Here is a 27886-nt window from a genome sequence, read left to right on the forward strand (position 1 = left end):
TTCAAAAAGCAGAATAGCCTTTGAGTTATTTCCCCTCACATATATTGAGCACACACAGAGAGAGGTTTTTTTTTTGGGGGGGGGGGGGTCTGTTTACTAAGTTTTAAAAAATCCCCCCTACCCAATGACTGCGGCACAACCTTTTGCTCACTTCTGTTCTGGCAGGCTGTCAAAGGATTCTTTAGCACAGTGCCGTGCGTGAAACATACTCACGCCGAGATCTCGCTGTCGCTGCCATTCTCTGAGCCAGCGCACTGCTCATCTGGGTTTAAAATCTGAATCCCCAAGGACTTGAGAGCTCTCATCAGAATCGCTTCCATCGCTTCCACGGACAGCTTCTCAAGAACTATAACGCGGCACCGGCTGAGAAGGGCAGAATTGACCTGGAACGAAGGATTTTCGGTGGTTGCTCCAATCAAGGTCACCGTCCCACACTCGACGTGAGGAAGGAAAGTGTCCTAACCATGGGAGGGAAGCAGAAGAAATTGGTCCCAATCAATGACAGCCTGAGGCATCCAATGTAAGTACCTTCTTCCTTAACTGAAACCGCAGTTTTCCATGGCTTTCGCTTGCTCACAAATTCAGTGGGTGGGTTTTGTACAGCATACCCTGCTAAACCGAGTAATAGCTTCATTTATTCTGTTCAACTAGTACAGTGATGGCGAACCTTTTCGAGACCGAGTGCCCAAATTGCAACCCAAAACCCACTTATTTATTGCAAAGTGCCAACACGGCAATTTAACCTGAATACTGAGGTTTTAGTTTAGAAAAAACAGTTGGTTCCGAGGCACACGTTACTCGGGAGTAAGCTTGGTGAAGCAACCGTGCAACGCTTCAAATGGGTGAATCATGACCCTAGGAGGGTTTACTCAGAAGCAAACCCCATTACCAGCAACCGAGCTTACTCCCAGGTAAAGGATCATGCCCAGGCCAGCCTAGGTGTGTGTGTGTGGGGGGTGATTTTCCGCCCCCCCACACATTATGAACTCTGTGCACGCGTGCCCACAGAAAGGACTCTGAGTGCCACCTCTGGCACCCGTGCCATAGGTTCGCCACCACTGAACTAGTATATATGTTCCAGGGAACACCTTAGGTATCTCCCCACCAAGAACACAAAACAGTACTGGTATAAAGCAATCATCTTCTGAAGACACCGTTCATTTCTGTCCTTTTCGCTTCACTATTTTGAGGCAGAGGAGCCCCTCCACATGCAAACTTACTGAAATGTTAAACAGACAAAGGGCCCCCCAAGCCCACAAAGGATGACCCTAAGTTAGGTACTTTACCATTCTGATACTGGGTTCAAACCAACTTTTCTTTTGAACTCATGGTCACAAACTTTGGAATATCTACTGTGGATCCATCTGTCATTCCATATATATTTTATACCGTGTTTTCCCGAAAATAAGACAGTGTCTTATATTAATTTTTGCTCCCCAAGATGCGCTATGTCTTATTTTCAGGGGATGTCTTATTTTTCTGTGTTCTGTTCGTCGGGCATGCTTCCAAACAAAAACTTTGCTACGTCTTACTTTCAGGGGATGCCTTATATTTCGCACTTCAGCAAAACCTCTACTAAGTCTTATTTTCAGGGGATGTCTTATATTCAGGGAAACAGGGTAGTTTCCCATTCTGGCTGGTGACAAAGAGACTCTATTTCCTTTGTTTTTAGGTTCATTTTCAGGTGCAGTATTTTTTAGGGACCCAAATGCAATGTCTGTATCATAGTGTCACAATTATGCCCCTAAATCTTCTCCCCAGAGGGTAGGGAAATATGCTTTTTCTGTGTTGACCGGGGAAGGAAGATACACTAAAATATTGCAGCTCTTGCCAGATTTCATATCCCAAGCTTGTGATTTAAACCCAGTTACAACATATTCAGCATAGCAAATCAAATTGCAATTCAGTTGCCAGACTTTAGAAATGCATTTTCAATCCAGATCAAACGAAATGTCATTCCTGGTTTTAATGTTATGTAATAAGACCGAGTGGTCTAATAGATTTGAGAATTGGAATTTGATCGGGGAGGCCCGGAATCATGCCCTTGCTCAGCTGTGAATTCCTGAGGTAACCTTGGCCAGTTGATCTCTAGGCTTAATCTGTCTCACCGGGATGGGATGATGGATCTAGTTCCATCCACCCAGAACAGCAGGATAGAAAAAGGCAAATTTTAGTCCCTCACACTATTGTTAAAAACAGATAATAAGCAGCACAATTCCACGGGAAAGCCTTCTAAGCATATCACGCAGAGGCCGAACAAATACCTGCTGAGACTTGTTGAAACGGTGTATTTCGTCAATGAAAAGGATGGTTTTCCTCTTGAAGAGTCTCTTTTCATTTTGGGCTTGGGAGATGACTTCACGGACATCGTTGGTTTTCGCACTAGTTGCTGAGAGTGTCACAAACCTTGTGCCTTTCTTCTTGCTGCCTTTTGCTATGATATGTGCCAGGGTAGTCTGAAACAAAGAAACGAGTCGGCATAATTGATTCTGCTTTGGGAACAGAAAATAGTGGGTTCGAGGTAGCCGAGAGGCAGAAAGAGAATGTTCATATAATCTCCATATAAGATATAAATCAATTAGTCAAGCGTAGGAGTTCTCCCAGTTGATTAATTATCTTGTCTTTATCTTTATTAACCTTTAATAGGCATAGATAGATCAAGATTTACACAGACACAATCTGCAGTCTCAAATATAGTTCAATAGCAAGAAAATAGTCCACATAACTTGATGGTTGACTTTAAGGGATTCAGATCACTTCAGATTTTTTTTTAAAGAAATAGCCAGAGCAAATGACAGTAAATACCCCTACACAGAAATGTAAAAATACAATCTAATATAAAATTGCAATTTAAATAGATCTGTTTAGCAAGTTAAAAGCAAAATAATACAGCAATAGGTATCCTACCATGCCTAAATATTAGACAGTGTGTATCAGTTAAATTGGAGAAGATACCTGTATTTTATAAGAAGTTCTACATTTGTTTTATGTGTCATATTTGATATTTAAAGATTTGATTCTGTGCCAAATTAATTCTCTTGTCTACGAAGGTCGCTGTGCACCACCAGTTGATGGTATCTTAAAAATATACTCAGAAGGCACTAAAATATTTTTAAACAAATCTTAAGACACATGTGAAACATCAAAGGACAATCTGTGTGAACAGCTGCTGAACCCATGTATGCTTTCAACTCCCAGCACGGGCATTTGTTACACATGTTACACATATCCGTAGCGCATTTTGTAGACACAATTTTAATAGACGTGTAGCCTAAATGCATATGCGTGCTCCATTCAATGATTTCATGGTTAACTACCTCTTGGCCTACACAAATGAAATATAATGCCAACATTTTATTGGCTGCCAGACAAACTGTTGATTTATCTTAACGGGCGGTTATTTTGGTTTCCTCTCTTTGCCCTCTTCATAGGACACATTTATATGCCAAAGATTATTGATGGACAGTTTGGGGTCGTTCTTATTGCAGGCCTCTGCAATCTGAGCTTTGTCAAACCCAAATGCACCACCAGCCACAAACTACGGCCTGGAAGTTCCTTCTGCCTCCAATTTTTGCAGTCTCCTCAACCATGCACTAACTACACTCCTGGTAGACCACCACACAACAGGATAGTGAGCTGCATTTGAGATGGCTGGCCCTAAGTTATGTATTCCCTCCCAGCTTATGTGGAAACCATTTTAGGTAAAATACAGTGCGTACAGAAAAATTTAACAAGGCACTATGCTGAAGAATTGATACATCAAAGGGTACCTCAAAAAGAAGTCCTGCCTAACCAACCCTTTGGAGTTTTCACAGAAAGCAAACAAATATGTAGATAATGGTGACTGGGAGATATTATACACTTGGACTTCCCAAAGGCTTGTGACGAGGCACCTCTACGAAGACTCCTGAGTAAGCTTAGCAGTCATATGATAAACGGACCAGTCCTCTTTATTTGTATTTATTTATTTATTTTATTTAATATACCGCCCCATCCCCGAAGGGCTCTGGGCGGTGTACAACATAAAAACAGTATAAAAAACATCATAACAGGACTTCCATAAATATAATGAAAACAGCAGTTGTGTCCTAAGATGGCATCCCACCTAAACCTAATCCTCCTAGAAGGAGGAGGGAGTGGTAGTGGGTCCTGATGGTATTAAGGGCCCATAGGTCCCAATAATGGGTCCCGATGATATTGGGGACCCATAAACTGGGGGGGCACACTCAGTGGCTGGTTTCTCCAAAGGCCTGGTGGAACAACTCAGTCTTGCAGGCCCTGCGGAAATCGCCAAGGTCCCGCAGGGCCTGGACAGCTGGAGGGAGAGTGTTCCACCAGGCAGGGGCCAGAGCTGTAAAGGCCCTGGCCCGAGTGGAGGCCAGCCGCATCATTGAGGGGCCAGGGATCTCCAGTAGGTTGGCCTCTGCCGAACGCAGAGGTCGAGCTGGGACATATGGGGTAATGCGGTCCCGACATATGGGACATCTTGTGGATTTAAACCTGGTTAAACGACAAGAAGCTGAGAGTAGGAATAAACAGACAGTTCTTGCAACAGGAGGAGTCCAACAAAGATCAGCATTGGGGTCAGCGTTATTTAATTTTATTCAAAAATGATTTGGAACTGGGTGTGATGCTCCGCTTTGGGCCCACCAGAGTAACTGGTTGGTCACTGTGTAACAGGATGCTGAACGAGAAAAATCACCAATCTGATCCAGCAGGACTCCTCTTAAGTACCTCCAGACTACATTTAAAGGACATTTTAAAATAATGTCTGAAGTCGTCACGGGCGACGCAATGAAGAGCCGAGACGCAGCGATATCATCCGGTGGAGAGAAGCCAGTGGCAATATAGCGTGATCCGTGGATCTGGCTACTCTGCCAAGCTGGGGGTCCCTGGCACCTTTTATTAGGGTTTTCAGGAAGGCGGGAGAGCGGGAGAATATTGCACAATACATGAATCATAGGGGCTGTGTACGTGCGGGAGGAAATGCTCCTGTCTGGGCCTAATCCATACCTGGGGGTATGCACCTTTTGTCCCTTTGTCCAGGACATCTTGTGACCTGTGAGCCATGGGGGTCTTGTGACCGGTGAGTCTGCTTGCCCAGAGGGCAACCGATGTCGCAGGCATTCCTGTGCACTGTCTCAAACTCTGCTGGGTTTGCTGGCTCACCCCAACAAATGTCCCAGTTTTATGCTGTGTGGACTGAACATTAATTAGTCTTATTAATTATGACAAAAATGTTCTTCTTTTCTGATGAGATGGAGGGATTCTTTGTTCTATGCAGAGAGAAGATATTTATGAAAGATGGAGTGGAGGGCACACCATCATATTCATGTGCCTCTTTTCTTCCCCATTAGGGACCCATTGCAGCTTACATTATCATTCTGCCCTCCATCATTTTATTCTCACAACCACCACCATGTGATGGTGGAAGGCCAAGGTACCATAATGAGCTTGGGTGGAAGAGGTAGGATTTGAGCTGTGGCCTCCCAGATTCTGGTCCAACCAACACTCTAACTACTACACTAGGCTGGATCTCTTCTCATCCTTTCCAACTTGGCATCTGGGCCAAATGACCCCCTTGCTCCCCCATAGATACGGAAGTACTTAGAGGTATTTCTCCTTTTCTCACAGTACTGGGACCAAGGGCAGAGGTGGGATCCAGCAGGTTCTCGCAGGTTCCCGAGAGTAGGTTACTAATTATTTGTGTGTGCCGAGAGGGGTGATCTTACCACATGATTTTTGCCTTAGTTACGCCCCTCCTCTCAGCAGTAGCGCGCAGAACTTGAAGCAGGCTAGCAGGAGGTGAACCGGTGTGCATGGTAGCCTGTGCCTGCGTGCATTCGTTTCCCGCCCAAGGACTGGCAGAAGCTGCCGATGTCTCCTTTGCCACAGCCCCACCCCAGGAATGCCCTCACCCCGGAATGTCTCGCACACACCCCTGTCATGCCCTGCCCAGCCCCATTGGTGCTACACCACAGTTTGAATCCCACCACCATGGGAACCTGTTACTAAAATTTTTGGATCCCACCACTGACCAAGGGTCACACTATGTAATTGGTTGGCAATAAATTCATGACAGTCAAAAGGAAGTATCACTTCATACAAGAAGATGGCTTGTGAAACTCATTACCACAAGACCTGGGGATGGGTGGTGGCTTACATGACAGGGCTAACAGCCCAATCCAGATGGGGGCAGTGAATCATCCCATGGGGGTGGCACAGGGCTATGCTGGCAGATTTGCCTTCCCTGGGGCACTTATCCTGGTGCAGAGGCAAATATGCCAGTGGGTGGCAGCCACACCCCACCAGGATACTTGAAAGCAGCGCTGAGCACCGTGTCAGCACTCCCACACCACTCTCAGCCTTGTCAGCGCAGCGGGGGTGTGGCAGAGGTGTTTCAAGGGGTGGATCCAACATTAGTCGGCTTCCACCCCAGGTTTGTGGTGATCGGCCTAGTAGCCCAGGTCTCTTTCCAGCAGTGGGGAGGTTTGGGGGGTTTTCTTCCTTCCCCGTGCAGCCGGAAAGCCCTCTGAAGGTGGTAGGGAAGTGCAGTCCCTGGCCCCCAGTAACTTGGATTGGGCTGCCCAAGAGTCAGTGGCTTAAAAGAGAGTTGAACAAGTACATGCACAGTATTGCTGGCTATCAGCCAAGACAGGTAAACAGCATCTCCAAATTCAGAGGCACAACCGAGTGGTCAAAGGCTGGGGAGGCAACAGTGGACGAGGGCTGTCTAGCCACTGTTGGAAACAAGATGCTGGCTTGATCCAGTATGGCTAATCTTACAGTCCCGATGGTGGGAAATGCGGTCCAGCTGCAGCCAATTTTTGGTGAGCCCATAGTGTTCTCAAGGCAAGAGATGAACAGAGGTGGCTTGCCATTGTCTGCCTCTGCACAGCAACCTTAAGACTTCCTTGGTGATCTCCCTTCCAAGTGCGAACCAGGAATGACTCAGCTGCGATTGGGCTAGCCTGGGCCATTCAGGGCAGGGCAGGGCAGTCCTATGTTCTCTCGATGTCTCGCTGTAGGTTCTCTCCAAGTTCAGCAGAACCACCACTCTTCACGCACTTAACTGCATCCTGCATTTTCATTCCCTGGTGTTCCTCGTACCCTTCTCAATCTAGGCCCTAATTGTTTTTAGCACCTCAGAAGGTTTTTTTTAATGCTGGTAATCGCTTTACAATGGCTCCTAATACAGCACAAGGGAATATCTTATTTTTAAATAGCGAGTCTGTGCTGCTACTGCAAAGCAGAAAGGTTGGTTGATGAAATGACAGACGGAGGCAAAGCGGAAGATTCAGGGTTCTATACAGTCACCAAAGAAACCTCCAAACCACACCAAATTAGAGCTTATACCTGAAAGGTTAACATGTCTTTGCACTATTTTTTTTTAAATCACAGCAAACAAGAGAGAGAGAAAAGAAACAGGACCACAACACGGACAGTGTGGAATCTATCTTGCCTTTCCTGCCATTTTTATCCTGTCTTTCACCAAATAAGTTCAGGACAGCATTCAAAGCTCATTTAGGAAACACTAGCTGGATTCAGTGGAATAAGATGAGAAAAATGGCCAAAATGAAGAAAAAAAGGCATCTACATAATACTCCCAGTGCCCTTCCATTCATCAGGCAAACTCATACTCATTTGTTCAAGGAACCACAGAGTGTGAGGCTACTGGGGTGGAGGGAGACATACTTCAGCTAAGCAATAGGAATTTTTAGTGCAACAGGTGTAGGGGAAACAGCTGTCAGGACAATAAATGCTTCAGTACTGGTCAGGGGAGTAGTGAGAAGTCTTTCGGAATGTGTGGGGATGGCGGAGAGGGGGCCGCTGCGAGTATTTTAGAGTTTGACTAAAACAACTTGAGTTGATCCACTCTACAGCCGGCCTGCAAGATCCACAAGTCTACAAACCAGATAGCACTCTTAGGATTCAGTGCAGTGTATCAAGTCTAGGGAGAAATGACTTATGCAATCTGGCCCAGACATGTAAATGGCAACAGGATGCAGATCTGACGACCGTAAGCGGAATCTGACACACTGCAACGTTTGGCTTCCATCTCAGTCCCTCAGATGTAAAACAGAAGCCAGCTTGCAAACTTTAAACAATATACTCAATACCATAAAGAGTCAGAGTGGTGCAGTGGTTAAGAGCAGTGAGCTCTGGAGAACCAGATTCGGTTCCCCTCTCTTCTACATGAGGCCTGCTGGGTGACCTTGGGCCAGTCACAGTTCTCTCAGAACTCTCTCAGCACACAGAGAGGCAGGCAGTGGCAAACCACTTCCAAATGTCTCTTGCTTTGAAAACCCTGGCTCATTCAGCACATGCAGAATAATGCACTTTCAAACTGCTTTCAGTGCTCTTTAAAGCTGTGCGGAATAGCAAAATCCACTTGCAAACAGTTGTGAAAGTGGTTTGAAAACGCATTATTTTGCGTGTGCGGAAGGGGCCCCTGCGTGGTTGCCATAAACCAGCCGTGACTTGACAACACACACCCATACATAGCTTTGTTTAGGAATGCACCGGTACTCAAAAAAAGGAAAGTTTCCCTATAAATAATAGGGGCAGTGGAAACATAAGAAAATATAGCTATGCAGAAAGGACAACTCTGCCTTCTTTGCTATGCTGAATCTGATAATTATGGTTTTATAATAAAAGGGATGGCTTTGGGGCAACTGTGGGCCTTTCCCCACTTTCCCCTCTACCACCATCAGCTATGCTGCTTTTTTTACCCACTACAAGCGCCACATTTCTGGCGCGTGCGGGTTCTGGTTTCTTCCCCACGCACTCCGAACTCTGCGCATGCTAATCAAAAGGCTTCTGCTTTCTCCAGCTAGGAATGACGCTGCTACTGAGGAGGCGCTGACAACTCAGAGTTGCCAGCGCCAAGTGCGTTGTCAGCCACTCCTGTAGTGGGGAGTGCTCCTGGGACCCCGCTGGGCCATTTTGGCCCCAGTAGCGCGCAGTAGAAAGTAAGTGGGGAAAGGCCCTGTCTTCTGGACTCTGGCTTCTCCTATAGATCCTTTATACCTCAACTGTCCACAACCAAAGACACAATCTATGAAAGATTGGTAGCATGTAAGCTATGTGCTCCCTAAAGGTCCTTATCTGGAAACCCGCTACACTATGGTTGCACATATTTGTGGGATAAACAGAGATCATATTTTCCGAGTTATTTGACTTGACAGACAAGACAAAGATGGAGAGGAACAACAGAGGTTTATTTAACAGAAAATAAAGCATTTAGGTAAATATGATGTGTGGATAACTTAAATACATAAAGTAAAGCTGGCTCTCCAGTAAAGAAAATAATCTGAGGGCTATTTGATTCCCCTTCCTCTGGACATGTCATCTCAGCACTGGCAAGCGCTAGGTTTTGCATGAGTCCCAAATCACAAGGACTGGCGAGAAGGCAGGAATTTTAAGGAGGGTTAAGAAGAAGAAGAAGAGTTTGGATTTATACCCCACCTTTCTCTCCTGTAAGGAGACTCAAGATGGCTTACAAGCTCCTTCCCCTTCCTCTCCCCACAACAGACACCTTGTGAGGTAGGTGGGGCTGAGAGAGTTCTTGACAGAACTGTGACTAGGAATGCGGAAACACATCTGGTTCACCAGATAAGCCTCTGCCACTCAGGTGGAGGAGTGGGGAATCAAACCCGGTTCTCCAGATTACAATCCGCCTGCTCTTAACAGAGGCTTAACAGAGACATATTAGAATTCATTCATGGTACCATTTTCTTTAACATGTAATATTCCATAATTCAGTTTATTTTGTAAATAAAAAAAGAAATCTCAAAAGAATTCACTCCATCCAGCCAACAGTTGGTAACTCTACAGTGCAATCTGAACACAGCTGCCTTCTTTGAAGTCCATTAAAACCAACAAGCTTAGAAGACAGGACCTGCACTGCCAATTTATTAAAAATAATGTAATAATAATTTAGATATTTTTTAAAAAGAAGAAGAGTTGGATTTATATCCCCCCTTTCTCTCCTGTAAGGAGATTCAAAGGGGCTGACAACAAACACCCTGTGAGGTAGGTGGGGCTGAGAGAGCTCAGATGATCTGTGACTAGCCCAAGGTCACCCAGCTGGCGTGTGTGGGAGTGCACAGGCTAATCTGAATTCCCCAGATAAGCCTCCACAGTTCAAGCGGCAGAGCAGGGAATCAAACCCGGTTCCTCCAGATTAGAATGCACCTGCTCTTAACCACTACGCCACTTCTGCTAAAAAGGAAATACTAATACATGGTTATGGCAACCAAAACTCATTGTAGTAAAGTAGGTTGATCGACCTAGTAAAAAGGAACAATGACGGTCGTGCTCGGAGGACTAGAAAGTAGAGAAGAAATATGATAAAGTCAGTAATGTGTTTTGTAGGCAGACAGATCTGTATTTGGTTACTGTAAAATGGCCTGTCGACACCCATTGCATCCAACACATAAGCGTCATCCTACAAATCTAGAAATGATCTATTAACACCACCACAAATGATAGAAGGAGGATGGAAAAGCAAATTTCATGTTTTCACAAACATGTTAATGGAGTCTTTCTCCAGTCTTTCCCCAAACTGCTGACAGACCCAGAAGACTGAAGGGGAGAGATTCTCAGCAGCTGGTATGGGCAGTTGGTGACAAGAGTAAATGCTGCTTGCAAAGATATTCCAAAGAGCACGATTGCTGCAGCAGGTGCTCTGAATATTATATCCTCTCCTAGACAGAGATTCTTTTGACTCATTGGGGACAACTCAGAGGAGTAGCAGCCACTCTGATCTGTTGGACACCTCTGTTCTGGGGACTGAAAGCCAATTCATCCATGTATACACTTAGCTTGATGACTATGGGATCAAGCAACAAATTGCCGTGTGAGTGAGGCACCGCACAAAAGATCAAATGCCACAGGCCAAACTTCATAGAACAGAAGATGCTTTTCAGCACAGTCAAGTTGTACATTCAGTTATGGTGATCAAAGGATGAGCTACACCAATGGCATGTAAACCAGCTCCTTGTTCCTCTCGGGAGCAGGAACAGGAGAAACCAAGGCCTTTTCCATACAGACACTTTGAAACATTTGGAGGCAGGAAATAAAATGTTTCCTCCAAGGAGTTCTGCATTTTCCCCCAAAAATGTTTTATTTGCAATCTCAAAATGTGTTAAATTAATCCCCTTTTAAGTTTATGATATAGAGAGGCAATCTGATTTAAGACTCACTCTGAAATATCTGGCTCCTGAATCCCTTAGATTCTAGGTGAAACCAACCCCTTATCTATTTTTCCTAGAGAATAAAAATCAAAGGGAGGATGTTTCCATTGGCTCATAATAACACCCTGCCCATTGCTGCCTTAGATGGTAGATTCAAGAAAATCCCCTATGAACAAAGGCTCTGTGGTTGCTCCCTGGAAGAAGTGGATTCGCTTGAACACAAGTTGCTTAAGTGCCCTCTACATGATAAACTTGGAGAAGAAATCCTGGGGCCTATTTTGACTGGATGGGCTGGAAAAGATAAGAAATGGAAATTAAACTATTTGCTGTTGGGCAAAGACCAAAGAATTTCCAGTAATGTAACCCAGTTTTGTGTTTTAGTAAATAAATACAGGAGAGCAGGTGGATAGAAGACCATCAGTTCTTTTAGAGGAATGTTAAAATAACGTCTATTTCATATTTTAACATTTTAACCTCTTTGTTTGCAAATAATCTGGAATTTGACCTTTTATTAATTATTGTATTACTGGTTGTTAACCATAAACAAATATATCTATCTATCCCAGTGGTTCTCAACCTTCCTGATGCCGCGACCCTTTAATACAGTTCCTCATGCTGTGGTGACCCCCAACCAAAAAATTATTTGTGTCTTGGTTCCTAAGACCATAGGAAATATGTGTTTTCCAATGGTCTTAGGCGACCCCTGTGAAAGGGTCGTTCGACCCCCAAAGGGGTCACGACCCACAGGTTGAGAACTGTTGATCTTTCCCCTTTTCAAACAATTATTTGGATGAAACATGATTTTAAAAAGGATCCATTTGCCTGTGCGCTCCCTTTGTTTTCCACCTCTCTCTGCCTTCCTTGACTGTCCCATCAATGCCATTCTGTGAGCTCACTCCTTGTCTGCAGAAGCCCCTGTTTTCGGAGCATTTCAGAACATTTTTATGTGCTTTTGAGGGGGCTTAATCTTCACAACATCTATGGAAGACTTATGAAGTTGCAACATGAGGCTGCAAAGTATAGAAGCATCCATTTGTCAATGCACAGGGGAAAAACAGGGGAAAACAAAAAAATGGCAACTAGGAATCATTTCAAGGGGATGAGTGTGAACAAAAATAATGTTATTTGGGGAGATCTAAAACATTTTAAAAACGTTTTAGAAGAAGAAGAAGAAGAAGAAGAAGAGTTTGGATTTATATCCCCCCCTTTCTCTCCTGCAGGAGACTCAAAGGGGATAACAAACTCCTTTCCCTTCCCCCCTCACAACAAACACCCTGTGAGGTAGGTGGGGCTGAGAGAGCTCCGAAGAACTGTGACTAGCCCAAGGTCACCCAGCTGGTGTGTGTGAATTCCCCAGATAAGCCTCCACAGCTCAGGCGGCAGAGCTGGGAATCAAATCCAGTTCCTCCAGATTAGATACACGAGCTCTTAACCTCCTACGCCACTGCTGCTCTTAGGTGATTTGTGTGGAAACAGCCAAAATCCTTCCAATTCGTTTAGAACAGGCTGTTTTCCAGTTTTACAAGTGGAATGCCAGGGAGACTCCTGAGGAATAAAAGAACCACTGCTGTAACCCCTCAGGGACTGCAGAATTAGTCCTTCCTCGATGGGGCTGTACTTCCTTTGGAGGAGAACAATTGCAACTTGGACAAGTCCAGACTGAAGCACAGATCTCCTTCATGCTTGTTACCAGCTGGCCTTTCCTTGAGAAGCAGGATTTTGGACATGGCCACCAGTACGCTGATCGTATCCAAATTCAATTACTTGCTGCTGCCCTTAAAGATGACTCAGAAGCTGCCCTTTAAGGATGACTCAGAAGCTATGAAGAACATGGTACAGATTATTACCTGGCACCTCCCACGGGGAGCATATTTCTTCAGTGTTGAAACAACTGCATGAGCTGCCAGTCCAAATCCTAAATGCTGGGTATTACTCTTCAAACCCTAAACCACATAGGACCTACATATTTGAAATAACTGTAGGTTTATGAATGCACTTGCTGTCAATAGTGATCTTCTGCCTACCCTAACCTTTGGGGATAAGGTTGGTTTGGATCACCAAAATGGCCTTCCCAGTCATGGTAACCCAAATATAGAATGCTCTTTTCTCACACATTCACCATATACAAAACCTATGGAGTTTTTGCCCCCAGGCAAACAACAGCCATTGGCCCAGGTTGTTGGGTGATTTTTCCCCAGACTTTGTCTCTCTGTCTCATTAAAATTATATGTGGACTTGCATAGCTCATTCATTTTTAGATTTTTTAAAATCGGTATACTGTATAGTTAGATACCAGACTCCAGGTATGTGTTGTGTATACATGTGTATGCTGTGGTTTATTCTATATTGGCCTGCTTTTCATGCTGTTCTATAGATTATGGTGCATTAGCTTTTGAGGCAGAGAGATACATAAGCTACAGCCTGTCAATGCAGACATCAAACCGAACAATATGAGACCTCCCTTAACCTTAGTTTGACACGATGTCTGAACTAAAGCTTTTGAACCTTTATCAATACAGAATTCAAACTCACTTTACTAAAAATGCAAAATATATTTTCAGAAAGGCCAAATGCACACAAGCGTAGCTATGAAGGATCCAACTACTGAGTCTATCTACTCTGTTTTATACAGTGGTCAGACACCCTCCTCGCAAGAAGACAGGGCACGGAAATATATAATGACACCTGAGCTGATTTTTGTCTGCATAAAATGGAATATTCCAGCGAGTTAAAAAAAATCTAGTGAGACAAAAATTATTTTTTTCATGTCTCGATCCCTATGCTTTAATTTGCAACCCAGTCCTTTAGGATATTTGCGCACAAGCACATTCCATGATAACCAGTGCTTCTTAAAGTCAGGTATAAATGTATATGACTGCAATCTGAATTACATACAACAGGTGTATAAGTATACTTGAGCCTTTCTGAACCAAATGCATAAATAGATTGTAAATGGAGAGGATTTTTTTTAAACCATATGATACACAGCAGCTAGTGCTCCCCATTCTGGCACTGTCACTCTTAGAAATGAACTATTGGAACTTTTTTCGACTTTATCCAACATGCTTCTTCCTGCCCAGCCTTTGCCGTGACCAAATGACTGTGTAGGATCCATTCTTCCATCTTATCCAGAACATAAATGTCAAAAGAAAGCCTATGCAGAACTGTTTATTTGCATTATTTTAACTGATTTAATTAATTTGTATTTATTTAGATAACACCCTTCTAAGCCCATTAGTGCTTCAATGGACTTAAGAAGGCTGTAACTCTCCTTAGGAGTGCAACCTTCTTTGGAGGGTTTTAAACAGAAGCTGGATGACCAACTGTCAGGAGTAATCTGATTGTGTATTCCTGCATGGCAGGATGTTGGACTGGATGACCCCTGTGGTCTCTTCCAACTCTATGGCTCATTCCGCACATGCAGAATAATGCACTTTCAAACTGCTTTCAGTGCTCTTTGAAGCTGTGCGGAATAGCAAAATCCACTTGCAAACAGTTATGAAAGTGGTTTGAAAACGCATTATTTTGCCTGTGTGGAAGGGGCCTCAGATTCTATTTCTTACAACAGAAAGAAAGTATTTGCAAGCTAGGTTCTGGATAATCACGCACAGAATCAGGATGTCTCATTACAGTCATTTCACAATAGTCTTATTTTCATCTACATTTGCTTATCAAAACAGTAGTATAGTACAGAAACTAACCATTAGAAATTTATGTAATAAATTCTACCTGTAAATGCCAACTTTCCTAATTGTCCCTTTAAGTTGTGATAATAATAAATTATTTAAATCAAAAAAGCCTTTGAAGAACATCCTTGGTTAAAGTTAAAGAGTCCCCTGTGCAAGCACAAGGTCATTACTGACCCATGGGGTGATGTCACACATGCTGGGGGGAAGAATTAGGATTAATAAAAGGAACCACTTCTTCACGCAACATGCGATTGGTGTTTGGAATATGCTGCCTCAGGACGTGGTGATGGCCACTAACCTGGATAGCTTTAAAAAAGGTTTGGACAGATTTATGGAGGAGAAGTCGATCTATGGCTACCAATCTTGATCCTCCTTGATGTCAGATTGCAAATGACTTAGCAGACCAGGTGCTCAGGAGGAGCAGCAGCAGCAGGCCATTGCTTTCACATCCTGCATGTGAGCTCCCAAAGGCACCTGGTGGGCTACTGCGAGTAGCAGAGTGCTGGACTAGATGGACTCTGGTCTGATCCAGCAGGCTAGTTCTTATGTTCACAATGTTTACTAGGGAGACTATGTTTACAGGGTGGTTTGGCATTTCCTTCTGCAGCCATCTACACTTTACACCCAACAAGCTGGACACTCAACGTACCAACTTCAGAAGGGTGGAAGGCTAAGTCTACCTTGAGTTGGCCACCTGAAACTGAGTTCCAGGAGGATTGAACGCGGGTTGTGACCAGAGCTTTGACTGTAGTACTGCAGCTCACCACTCTGCCCCACAGGATTCTTTTTCATCCTATATTACATTAGACGAATTTGCATAGTGGACCAGTATCATTATTGCCCTATTTAAATTGGGAGGTTAGTTTAGAACACCAGATTTCACAAACCTGAACCTGGAAGACATGTCAAACTACAAAGCAATCACTTACCCCCATCCATGAACCCACCATGAATACAATGTAAGATGTGAAGTGGGAATTTTAAAGATGTCATGTGGGTATAAGCCTGAATTCCATCATTCTTCTACTTCAAGCAAAATGGCCGAATTTTGGAGCATCGCTTCTTATACTGTGGGCACATACATAGGTCTTCTACCTGCATCTCTCTCCGTGAACATTTTCATTTTTGAGACTGTGTGAACTGGCCTCAAGAATGCCTGTCCGAGATGAGATTTCATCTGGGGGTTACTAGCTCACAGTTCATGTTCTGCTATAACAGCTAGTGATTAAAATTGCGTCAAGAAAAAAAATCCATTAAACAGTAACTGACACCCTCACATAATATTCTATTACTAGTACTCAAGTTGATTTGCCTCAATAAAGATGCTACCAATAGCTGTGGAAAAAGCAGGTACCATACCGTATATACTCATGTATAAGTTGACCCGCATATAAGTAGAGGCACCTAATTTTACCAAAAAAAAACCAACAGGAAAACTTATTGACTCGCATATAAGTCGAGGGTGGGAAATGCAGCAGCTACTGGTAAATTTCAAAAACATAAATGGATACCAATAAAATTACATTAATTGAGGCATCAGTAGGTTAAATGTTTTTGAATATTTATTTCAAAGAAAAACAGTAAACTAGCTCTGTAAGTGGAAAAGGGAGTCAACAAAAACAATATGGTATCAACAATAACTTTAAAAGTACAAAAACCTTAGGTTTTTTTTGGTAAGGAAGGGTTTTAAACAATGGATCTTACAATAAAAACTAGAATGAACATGCCTGTTCACTGTGACTCAAAACTACCTTGCTTTTTAAAAGAATAGTTCATTATTTGTAGTGTACATATTTTTAAAATTGCACATGACAGGTGTCATTTTAGAAGGAACATTCACACAACCTGTCAGGGGAGGAATGTTTATGTTAGCAGTACCAACATTTCAGAGTATCTTTAGGAGACCCTCCTGATGATATCACCCAGGTTTGGTAAAAGTTTGGTTCAGGGGGTCCAAAGTTATGGGACCCCTTCAAAGGAGGTAGCCCCATCTATTACTATTAGCTTCCTATTGGAAACAATGGGGATGAGAGCACTACTTTGATTCATAGAATTCCCTGAATCATCGACATGTGTTGAAAACCGGGTGGTATCAGCAAGAGATTATCCTGATGATACCACCCAGGTTTGGTGAAGTTTGGTTCAGGGGGTCCAAAGTTATTGACCCTCAAAATGTAGCCCCATCTACTATTAGCTCCCATTGGAAACAATGGGGGGATGGGGCACCCCCTTTGGGGGTCCATAACGCACACAAAGAGCATCAAGTTTAATTCAATCATGCGTCAGTATTCCAGAATTCATTCCTTTGATTTTTTTTCTCTTCCATAACTCCATGGGAGCCATACCTGAGCATGCTTTGTCCATACATTATCAACTTGCTTCCTACAGAGAGAGAAGTGAAATCCTGTTTTGTTCATACACATTAAAAAAACCCAGGAAGACACACAATTTGAACTTCTAGTATGAAACTGAAAGTCCATCCAAACCTTGGCTCTCATCATATTCTTGCATCTCTAAAAGACGTCACTGACAAATACAGAATGGCAATCCAGAAGGATCAATAAATACTATAGCTGACAGCCTATATCTCCATCTATAAGAAGCAAATGGGTGGAGCTTAGCATGCTAATAATTTTCCAATGGACAAGTAGTTCTAATAAAGGATTACCAAGAAAGGACCCCAGATGCATTCAAGTTGTCAAATAAGTTCTAAACAAATGGCCAAACACCTCTGCCCAAGGAGAGAACTTCAAATACCTTTTGCCTTTGTCACAAGTAGTTTTGGGACAAAACACAAAGAAAATCGGAAGCTAAAAATAAGCCAAAGGAAACCTACCGTAGTATAAACCGCAAGGGACTTCCCATTGCTTCGTAGTCATTTCCGCCAACCCACATCTAGAATGATCTACCCTATTTTCCCGAATATAAGACATCCCCTGAAAATAAGACGTAGTAGAGGTTTTGCTGAAGTCTGAAATATAAGGCATCCCCCAAAAGTAAGACGTAGCAAAGTTTTTGTTTGGGAGTATTCCCGGCGAACAGAACACAGAAAAATAAGACATCCCCTGAAAATAAGACATAGTGCATCTCTGGGAGCAAAAATTAATATAAGACACTGTCTTATTTTCGGGGAAACACGGTAGTGCAAGAGCAAATGGTTTGCACTCTTTCAGTTAATTTTCCTAAATAATAACAGGTCAACCATTGGTAGTGCAATCCTATGCAAATGTACTGAAATCTAAGCCCAATAATTTCAGTGGGTTTACACTGGAGTAACTCTGCACAGCATTGCACCATTAGTTTTCTAGCATTTTGAATAATACATTTCTCAAAACCAAAGGCGGTGGTGGTTGTTTTTCGTTTACCCACAGGGAAATACCGAGCTTGCTTCTGGCAGCCCCCGAGTGCATTTGCAATACTGAAGTTATTCTGTGCTTAGGGTTACAGCAGCGGATCCTCCTCGGCTGTCTCACAACTAAAATTGGGTGCCCCGTGGCAGACGAGCAAAAATCCAAACCACGCACATTAAAGGGTCATAAATCACAGCGCAGCTTACTCAGATTGCAAGCTTGTGTTTGAGCAGCTGGACCAGCAGAGACACCATGAGAGATTTCCCCCCCTTTAATTTGCAGTCAAGCCGAACAAGTGAAACTTTCGGGTTTGCGATGCATGGCCTTGGACATGCTCATAATATTGAGTTCAGGTGTGAATTCCAAACATGCACTGTACTTCAACCCCCGCTAAACTGTTTCCTTGTGATCTACACGTTTGATGACCAGCCCAGCCTTTTAGCTGGCTTCCTAGAGTGAGTGCAGATGTCTTGGAGGAAACTATTCTTGGGTGCTTGCTACAGCACCAAAACACAAGACGTACCCTGTTTCCCCAACTATAAGACATCCCCTGAAAATAAGACGTAGTGGAGGTTTTGCTGAAGTGCGAAATAGAAGGCATCCCCCGAAAGTAAGACGTAGCAGCGTTTTTGCTTGGAAGCATGCCCGACGAACAGAACACAGAAAAATAAGACATCCCCTGAAAATAAGACATAGCGCATCTTTGGGAGCAAAAATTAATATAAGACACTGTCTTATTTTCGGGGAAACATGGTAGCATCCAGATTTATCCCTTTAACACTTATTTTTATTTTGTTAAATTTGTTAATTTTTATTTACTTATATCCCAGTTTTCTCCCCACTGGAGGCCCAAAGCAGCTAACAACAGTCTCCCTTTTATCCTCACAACCACTCTGAGAGGTAGACTAGGATGAGTGTATAACTGGCCCAAGGTTATCTAGCAACCTTCCCTGGCAGAATAGGATCTGAGCCTCATTCTCCTAGATCAGCGATGGCGAACCTATGGCATGGGAGCCAGAGGTGGCATTCAGAGCCCTCTCTGTAGGCACGCACAAACAGAGTGCCCCCCACCCCCACATCTAGGCTGGCCTGGGCCACTGGGCTTGATTATTAGCATTAAACCTAAGACCTAGTTTTGGGGAAGCAGTATAGGTAACCCTGTTAAGCGCTGTTAAACCCCACTGATTTTCATGCGAAGAACTAAAGTGTGATCCTTTACCTGGGAGTAAGCTCGGTTGCTGGCAATGGGGCTTGCTTCTGAGTAAACCCTCCTAGGGTCGTGATTCACCCGTTGGAAGAGTTGCATGGTTGCTTCAAAGCAGAGCCACCGACTACCACCAAGCTTACTCCTGAGTAACGCACGCCTCGGAGCCAACCGTTTTTTCTAAACTAAAACCCCAGTATTCAGGTTAAATTGCCGTGTTGGCACTTTGCGATAAATAAGTGGGTTTTGGGTTGCAGTTTGGGCACTTGGTCTCGAAAAGGTTCGCCATCATTGTCCTAGATCCTACCCAGTGCTCTACCCACTACACTACGTTGGCTCACATTTCCAATCATTGGTGTTTATTTGTGAGTGTATTTCGTGCCGTCAAGTCACTTCCAACTCATGGCGACCCTATGAATTAATGTCCTCCGAAACGTCAGATTGTTAACAACCTTGCTCAGGACTTGCAAACTGAGAGCCGTGGCTTCCTTCATGGGGTCAATTCACCTCATGTTGGGTCTTCCTCTTTTTCCTGCAGTTTGCAACCTTTCCCATCTTGATCATATTTTTATTCCTCTAAACTTGCCTTTGTCTTCCACAGCCCCAAAGAGGCTTACAGTCCAATTAAAACAAGTTCCATTACTAACATAAGGAAAGTCCTGCTGGATCAGACTGGTGAGCCAACTAGTCTAACATCCCGCTGCCCCGGAGGCTTAGGGGATCAAGCCTTCCCCCGATGCCGCCTCCTAGCACTACTGTTGAGAGGTTTCCTGCCTGTGAATACGGAAGACTCTCTTTACTTATCGTGATTAATAGCCTCTGATGGACCTATCAACCCTTTTCTGTACCCTAAGGATAATTTAAAAGGATTCCAAACTGCCTACAAGTAGATGTCAGATAAAAATATTTTAAAGATCTTTTAAAGACCATCTTTCCCCTTGTGTCCCTATTCGACCCCTGCATTTGGCAGAGGCAAATTTACGGGTGGTCCCAGGCCCCGCCATGATGCAGCTAGACCAAGGCTTTTCCTGCCTTGGCCCCTGCCTGGCGAACACTCTTCCTCTGAACATCAGGGCTCTGCAGGACCTGGGACAGTTCCGCAGGGCCTGTAAAACGGAGTTGTTCCACCGGGCTTTTGGGGAGGGTGGCCGCTAATTTGCCATCCCCCATATAACATCATAATTGTGTGTACTTGGGGGGGGGAGGGGAGGTCTTTTTTCTCTGAGTTGCCATCTGTCGTTAGGCTTCTGTTGTTATAGCATTATGTTTTAAAATGATGGTTATGCTATACTGCCCAGTGTCAGAATGGTATTCTTCTGTCATGTGGGGAAGGGGAGCTGAGCCATTGATGCTTGCTCTCACTCCGGTGTCGGTATTCCCCCTCCCCCGCCCCAAATCTGGCCACTTGGCCTCAGGTCCTGGTTTGGCTCTCATCCTCTTAGGTGTGAAGTGTTTCCTGTCCTTTGTACTTTCCCCTTTGATGCTGTGGGAACAGGGGGGTTTGTGCCTTGTGGTCGGCAGGAAGCAGTGGGCAACAGGGATTTAAGCCATCGCCCGATGTGTACTCCTCAGAACAGTGGTGGTGAACCTATGGCACGGGTGCTAGAGGTGGCACTCAGAGCCCTCTCTGTGGGCACGCACAAACAGGGTCACCATGCCTACACACACACATATCTAGGCTGGGAAGCAGTGTAGGTAACCCTGTTAAGCACTGTTAAACCCCACTGATTTTCATGCGAAGAATTAAAGCATGATTCTTTATCTGGGAGTATGTTCGGTTGCTGGCAATGAGGCTTGCTTCTGAGTAAACCCTCCTAGGGTTGTGATTCACCCGTTGGAAGAGTTGCATGGTTGCTTCAGAGCAAAACCACCAACTACCACCAAGCTTACTCCCAAGCAACGCACACCTCAGAGCCAACTGTTTTTTCTAAACTAAAACGTCACTATTCAGGTTAAATTGCCTGTTGGCACTTTGTGCTAAATAAGTGGGTTTTAGGTTGCAATTTGGGCACTCGGTCTCGAAAAGAAGAAGAAGAAGAGTTTGGATTTATATCCCCCCTTTCTCTCCTGTAGGAGACTCAAAGGGGCTTACAATCTCCTTGCCCTTCCCCCCTCACAACAAACACCCTGTGAGGTAGGTGGGGCTGAGAGAGCTCAGAAGAACTGTGACTAGCCCAAGGTCACCCAGCTGGCGTGTGTGGGAGTGCACAGGCTAATCTGAATTCCCCAGATAAGCCTCCACAGCTCAGGTGGCAGAGCGGGGAATCAAACCCGGTTCCTCCAGATTAGATACACGAGCTCTTAACCTCCTACGCCACTGCTATCCTACGCCACATCAATCCCTTGTTGTGCTTTGGTTACCGAATAAAGTCTACAGTTTGAAACTACAGTTTCTTTATTTTGGGTTGAAGTCTGACACCCAGAGCCCTTCGGAGGTGGGTGGTATATCAAATTAAGTAAAGAAAGAAAGAACCTAATTATTGACAGAAAAAGCTCATAGAAAATTTATCCTCCAATACTTTCTGAAACTGTCACAGAGAGGATTCCTCCTCAAAGGATATTCCATAAAGAAGCAACAACCACAAAAAGAGCCATGGAATACACTTGTGTAACCAGTTGTGTAACCGGCCTACATGAGGGTGTTACTCACAAGTCCTGATCAGAAGAGCAGAGTTATCATCTAAGATTGATTGACGAAAGCATTGCCAAAGTCAAGCTCCTTGTACTCGGACAGGTCCTAGAGTTGAAACAATGGTTCTGTCCAGAGTTACTTTCAATATCGTAACAGAATAATTAAAACAGTGAAAAGTAATATTAATTACTTAATTAATTAATTACTGGACACAGTGTGCAACACTTCTCTCTGTGATACACCTCTGAAGATGACCGCCACAGATGCGGGCGAAACGTTAGGAACAAGATCTATCAGACCACGGCCACACAGCCCGGAAAACCCGCAACAACCAGTTGAATCCGGCCGTGAAAGCCTTCGACAATACAGTAATATTAATGTTCTGATGTTTTTCAAGAAGATGGGTGAAAGTAGGATGAAGAAAGTTAATTCAAAATTTGGGATAGATACCCATTGCTGCAAAATTCTATATTTTGTTTGGACTCAAGAGAAACTATACTCGGTATCCCACTTGTGCAATTCAAATCTGACAGAAGAATTTTTAAACCAGGATTAATCACTCTGCAATTTTTTCTTCCTTGACATCAACTTCTCTCTTTGAGTCTTAATATGAACCTGCCCTGACTAACTTTTCTCATGCAATGTAAATGCCAAATGTCCTGTAGGCCGAGTTACCAAAAAAGTACATTCTATTGATGCTTCCTATTTAGGGGAGCTGAGCAGTTAGAAAGTGAAAGGCGGAAAAGCTGCAACCTGATACCCCAGATAGATTTTTCCCCATAATGCACAAGAGTCCTATTACTCTAATCCACCAGGAGGCAGCAGCTGTTGACTTTGTATGTGTTTTAAAATGAGGGTTGTGTTTTAAAATGAGTACCAGAGTCAGTTTGGGAGCAAACAGATCAGAAATGCAACCATACAGGCATATTCTGGGAGAAAGCCCCACTGAACAGACCTGAACATGGAGAACACAAACTAGTTAAAAGATTGTACACTTTGTATTTTATGGCAGAAAATATACACGCGCTCACTTAGCCTCCACTGAATTCAGTGAGACTAATATCCGAGTGAAAGGGCATATGATAGGCCTGCCAAAAATGCTATGTAAACAAACTCTTCATAAAATGAACTATGGATGATTTCTTTTCCTTTTGTAGTAAAAAGGATTAGAAGTAACTTTATCTCTACATCCTGATTTCACTACATCCTATTTTGATGCTTACTCACTGTCTGCATACTGAGACATTCATTCTCAATTGTTACGTATCATTTCATAGGTTGAGTAATATTAAACTGGAAATGTTCAGAATAGTAGACATAGATCACTCTTCTGAACATTCTCTAGAGATCACCTAACAAATTATTCAATGCTTTCTTCACTCTACAAGATTAACACCCTTTATTTAGATTTCTTGCTTACGTCACGGGCAGAGATGACAACTGTTAGCACACAAGCCAAGGAAACCAATCAAATAAAGCCTCAATGAAAATGCAATACAGTGTATTCTACAAACTGAAAATTTACCCAATATCAGCTTAACCACAGATCTCATAAAGAAAGATTTACAACGCCGGAGAAATATTCAGAGCTCCTTCACACATTAATGGAAGTTAACAGGTACATGCCAGTATACCTTGTGTGTTTCTATTGTGTGATTCTATGTGAGAGACCACATTTTGACCACTTGTACATTGGATGTACAAGGTATAAAAAGCCTCAATCTATACAGGATCGCTCCAGCTAAAAACAAAGTAATGTGACTTTCAGATGATAATGATTAATCCATTATAATATTTTGTCCTCTGTACTGATTAGTGTTATCTGCTACTTGCTGGTTTTAATCTGCTGTTTTATTCTTTACTTATTTATTCTTTACTTGTTTGATTTATTATTGTTTTGTGGTGATGAAATGCCATTGTTTTAATTTGCAAGGTGTCTTGGGCGTTATTTTAAATGCAAAGGACACACTGAAAGTATCAGTAACAAATAATTAAATAGTGAGGTGGCAGCAGAAATCCACACCACAGAAAAGCAAAATTCTGCTGTTTTCTCCGTTCTGGGCAGTAGTTCTCTAGCTTACGATCTACACAATCCTACACATTTTATACAGAAGACCCCTCTAAGCTTATTTCCAAGTAAGAAGATGTAAGATTCTAACTCTCTTCAAGCTAGTTATGAGACATCCATTAAAATGTCTTTGACATGTTTATTAATGGATATTATTACTCCTTAAATGCATGCTTGAGGCCAATATTGAAATTCTGATCTATAATGATTCATGCCTATAACTGTATTGATAAGAATACATGTGAATAGCTTTTCCTTACCCAATGCTGTGTGTGTGCCTTTGTACTTCTATTCACACACATTTCTAAAAACACACACATGTGCTGCTCTTTGCCCTCCCCGAAGACACAGAATATCCAGAAATTATTCACACATATGCTACCTATACTACAAACGATGATAAGAGAACATTTGTACCCACCAGGCTGAAGACTAAAAAATCACAAGGAATTTTATAGCATCATAGCAGTGCTGAAAAATTATTTCAAAACAATTTTGTACAATACAGGTTCATAGGAACACAGTAATTATTATTATTTCTTTTTTAACACAATAACAGCAACAACTAGCCGGAATCTAGATAATTACTGGCCTTGTGAAACCTTCAAGGCTGTTAAGCAAAGAACAGGGTTTTTTTCCCCTCAATGCTCTAACCTATAATCACGTTGGGGTCGCGCTCTGCAAAATTGTTTCTTCTTATGCCTCTCGCCTCTATTTTGCAGAGCGCGACCCCAACGTGATTATTAACATATAGCATTGAGCATTGAGCAAAAAAACACCCTGTTCTTTGCTTAACAGCCTTGAAGGTTTCACGAGGCCAGTAATTATCTAGATTCTGGCTAGCTGTTGCTGTTATTGTGTTAAAAAAGAAATAATAATAATAGTAATTACTGTGTTCCTATGTACCTGTATTGTACAAAATTGCTTTGAAATAATTTTTCAACACTGCTATGATGCTATAAAATTCCTTGTGATTTTTTAGTCTTCAGCCTGGTGGGTACAAATTTTCTCTTATCATCATTGTGCGTGTACCTTCCCCTTAATCTTTAGTATGGAGACCTATACTAGAAACTGTATAGGATCCCTTTTTTGTTTTTTGGACAAACAAATGGCACAGTTAAGGGACAGTTTTCACAATGCAATAGAAAAAGAACTTTTTACTCTCCAAAACACAGATAACTGGGCTTTTCACACAGTTGCTTTCTCATGGTTTGAGTTCCAAGTGGTAATGTGTGTTTTTTTCTCCAAGCTTGCTTACAGTGCCATTTTCCGTTTGTTAACTTTCCACAATTTCTTAATGGTTCTTCCGCACTTTCCCAAATCAGGTCAAGGCTGGCTTGAGAAAGCATGGAGAACCAGCAAGGAAACAAAAAGGACAAGGTAGAAAAAGATGTCACGAGGAAGCGCTGCAGTTTAAATATTCCAGAGTATCCTCCAGGTGAAACTAGGACCAATATATACAGAACAGGTGGTCCACGTAGATAACCATTTTGTGCAATTCCCTTGCCTCAGAAAAGGGTGAAAGGGTTTCACAGTGTGGCATCAGTGTATATCACATGTCCCACACACCCCTATACCACATGATGACTCCAACTGACTTGGGATGAACTGGGCCTTAAAACTATTTGAGAATCCACCAGGCATTGGCACATAAATAAAAACAGCGTTTTCAAACCACTTTCACAATTTTTTGCAAGTGGATTTTGTTATTCCACACAGCTTCAAAGAGCACTGAAAGCAGTTTGAAAGTGCATTATTCTGCATGTGCAGAATGAGCCAGAGTGTGTGTTTTTTATCTGCAGTAGAGTAACGTGACAACTGTGCTGTGGTGGTTAACATCTTTCTAACATCCCCTTTCTAACATCTGTGGACCCTGCTGTCTCTCTTCTCCTCTTTTCTTCCCCCTCTTCCGTTAGGGGATGTTTAATAGGACACCATCGATATACTGATGCTAGAACGCTGCATTTTAATGGGGTTGGTTTTAAGTATATAGAGCCGTTATTTAATGATTATTGATTTTATTGTGCTCTATCTATTTGTTTGTTCACCGCCCTGAGCCCTTCGGGGGAGGGCGGTTTAGAAATATAATAAATAATAATAATAATAATAATAAAAAAGCAGTGGACTCTAATCTAGTGAACAAAGTTTGTTTCCCTGCTCCTCCACGTGAAGGGTGAGCTTGGGCCAGTCATAGTCTTCTCAGAACTCTCTCAGCCCCACCAAACTCACAAGGTGTCTATTGGGGGGAGAGGAAGGGAAGAAGTTTGTCAGCTGCTTTGAAACTCAATAAGTTGAGAAAAGTGGGGTATAAATCCACTATTTTTCTTCATTGTCAAAAGAGAGGTGCTGGAATCAATGCCGGCACATAATGCGCTCTCGGATACCCTGCCCCTTCCTATGACAACTGTACCAACAGTGGTTACCTGAGCAGCCATGAGAAGTAAATAACTCTGCGTATGCTCAGAGGCACGCCATCACATTATGACCACACCTTTTAGCGTTAGCTCTTGATAGTGAAAAGGTGAATCTGGAATTTGCTCCAGGCTGGGATGCTGCGACTGTGGCTCATTCCGCACATGCAGAATAATGCACTTTCAAACTGCTTTCAGTGCTCTTTGAAGCTGTGTGGAATGGCAAAATCCCCTTGCAAACAGTTGTGAAAGTGGTTTGAAAACGCATTATTTTGCATGTGCGGAAGGGGCCTGTGACATCAGGAAAGAAAGTATGTAAGACTGGTGGCGGCAGCAAAGGGGGGGGGGCACTCACCTTGCCGCAGCCCGGCGGCCCCCATAGGATGAGGGAGGGGATCTCATGGGCTTCCAGCAGGGAGCGCAAGAGAGTCTGCTCTCCCACCACCCGGTTCTGCCCCATGTAGTCCTCCAAAGTGTCCGGCCGCAGCTTGTCCGCCAGGGGCTTCCCTTCCAGCTTTTGGGCCAGATCCTTCCCGCTCAGTTCAGGAACCGAAGCATCAGCGCCAAGGGCGGGAGGACTCTCTCGCTCCAGCAGCTTCTCCGGGCCCCGGGTTGGAGACGCAGCAGCAGCAGCAGCAGCAGCGCCCCTTCCAGGCGTCCTCGCTCCGGAGCTTCTCCCCTTTTGGAAAAGGGAAAACACGGGCGGGGGGCTGCGGCTGTCGCCCGGCTCCTCTTCTCGGCTGTTGCGCTCCGGGGAGCTGGAAAGGCGCATCTTCTTCTTGCAGGGCTGCTGCAGAGCTGGGGGGCAGCTGCTGCCCTCCCCACCCGCCTCTGGGCGCTGCTCCTCTCCCCCTTTCCCCTGCAAGCATCTGTCCAGGTGCAAGTTAATGGCCGGGGCGGGGAGCTGGCGAGAGCAAACGGGGCAACTCACGAGGGGCGTTTTCGCGGGTCCTGCCCCCTCCATTGCCCGGCCGAAGAAGGGAATCCCACTGAATTAAGACGTCAGGGATGCCTCTCGGCTACCCGCGCAGGAAACGCCCCCGGACCTAAAAGGTTCAGCTGCGGTGCAGACGAGCAACTAGATTTGCCCGGGCAGGAAAAAGGGGGAAAGCAAACACCTCCTTTTCCTGCGCGCGCCTCCAACCTTGCAGGCTTCTGGGAGTCGTAGTTCTCTGGCTGGAGGAAAACGAAAGCGTGATGGGACTTTTAGAGGAGCTCCCTTTGGGGCGGGTGGGGGACGCGCTAAACATTTTCCCCAGTCCCAGAAAATGCGGAGAATTGGCGCCCCTACACCTTACGAAGAAGAACTTCAATGCTTCTGGACTATTTGTTCA

General features: G+C 43.8%; 3 protein-coding genes across 3 annotated transcripts in view; 2 read left to right on the forward strand and 1 right to left on the reverse strand.

Moving 5' to 3' along the window:
- LOC125438692 (leukocyte elastase inhibitor-like) overlaps window positions 1-18812 on the forward strand; it is a 164189-nt gene extending 145377 nt beyond the window's left edge. The window contains exon 8 of the mRNA XM_048507135.1: window positions 18755-18812. The gene's annotated coding sequence lies outside the window, so the exon portion shown is untranslated. The remainder of the gene's footprint in view (window positions 1-18754) is intronic.
- Window positions 84-27640, reverse strand: LOC125438694 (ATPase WRNIP1-like). The gene is made up of 3 exons (XM_048507138.1): window positions 26908-27640; window positions 2265-2456; window positions 84-458 (listed from the first exon to the last, which is right to left on the reverse strand). The coding sequence occupies exons 1-3, from the start codon at window positions 27514-27516 to the stop codon at window positions 210-212; spliced, it is 1050 nt and encodes a 349-aa protein (XP_048363095.1). The 5' UTR covers window positions 27517-27640; the 3' UTR covers window positions 84-209.
- MYLK4 (myosin light chain kinase family member 4) overlaps window positions 426-27886 on the forward strand; it is a 137862-nt gene continuing 110401 nt past the window's right edge. Inside the window, exon 1 of the mRNA XM_048507123.1 lies at window positions 426-520. Within this exon, the coding sequence (XP_048363080.1) occupies window positions 465-520 (56 nt within the window). The 5' untranslated portion in view covers window positions 426-464. The remainder of the gene's footprint in view (window positions 521-27886) is intronic.

The sequence above is a fragment of the Sphaerodactylus townsendi genome, linkage group LG09 (assembly GCF_021028975.2).
Source record: "Sphaerodactylus townsendi isolate TG3544 linkage group LG09, MPM_Stown_v2.3, whole genome shotgun sequence".
Classification (NCBI taxonomy): domain Eukaryota; kingdom Metazoa; phylum Chordata; class Lepidosauria; order Squamata; family Sphaerodactylidae; genus Sphaerodactylus; species Sphaerodactylus townsendi.

Bases quoted from the DNA above. Each gene is read 5' to 3' on its own strand.
- LOC125438694 (XM_048507138.1), bottom strand. From the start codon at position 27,516: ATGGAGGGGGCAGGACCCGCGAAAACGCCCCTCGTGAGTTGCCCCGTT. The intron at 2,457-26,907 runs GTGAGTGCCCCC...TCTTTGTTTCAG, and splicing joins GGCCGCCGGGCTGCGGCAAG to ACTACCCTGGCACATATCAT. The intron at 459-2,264 runs GTATTTGTTCGG...TCCCATGGTTAG, and splicing joins GTTTCAACAAGTCTCAGCAG to GACACTTTCCTTCCTCACGT.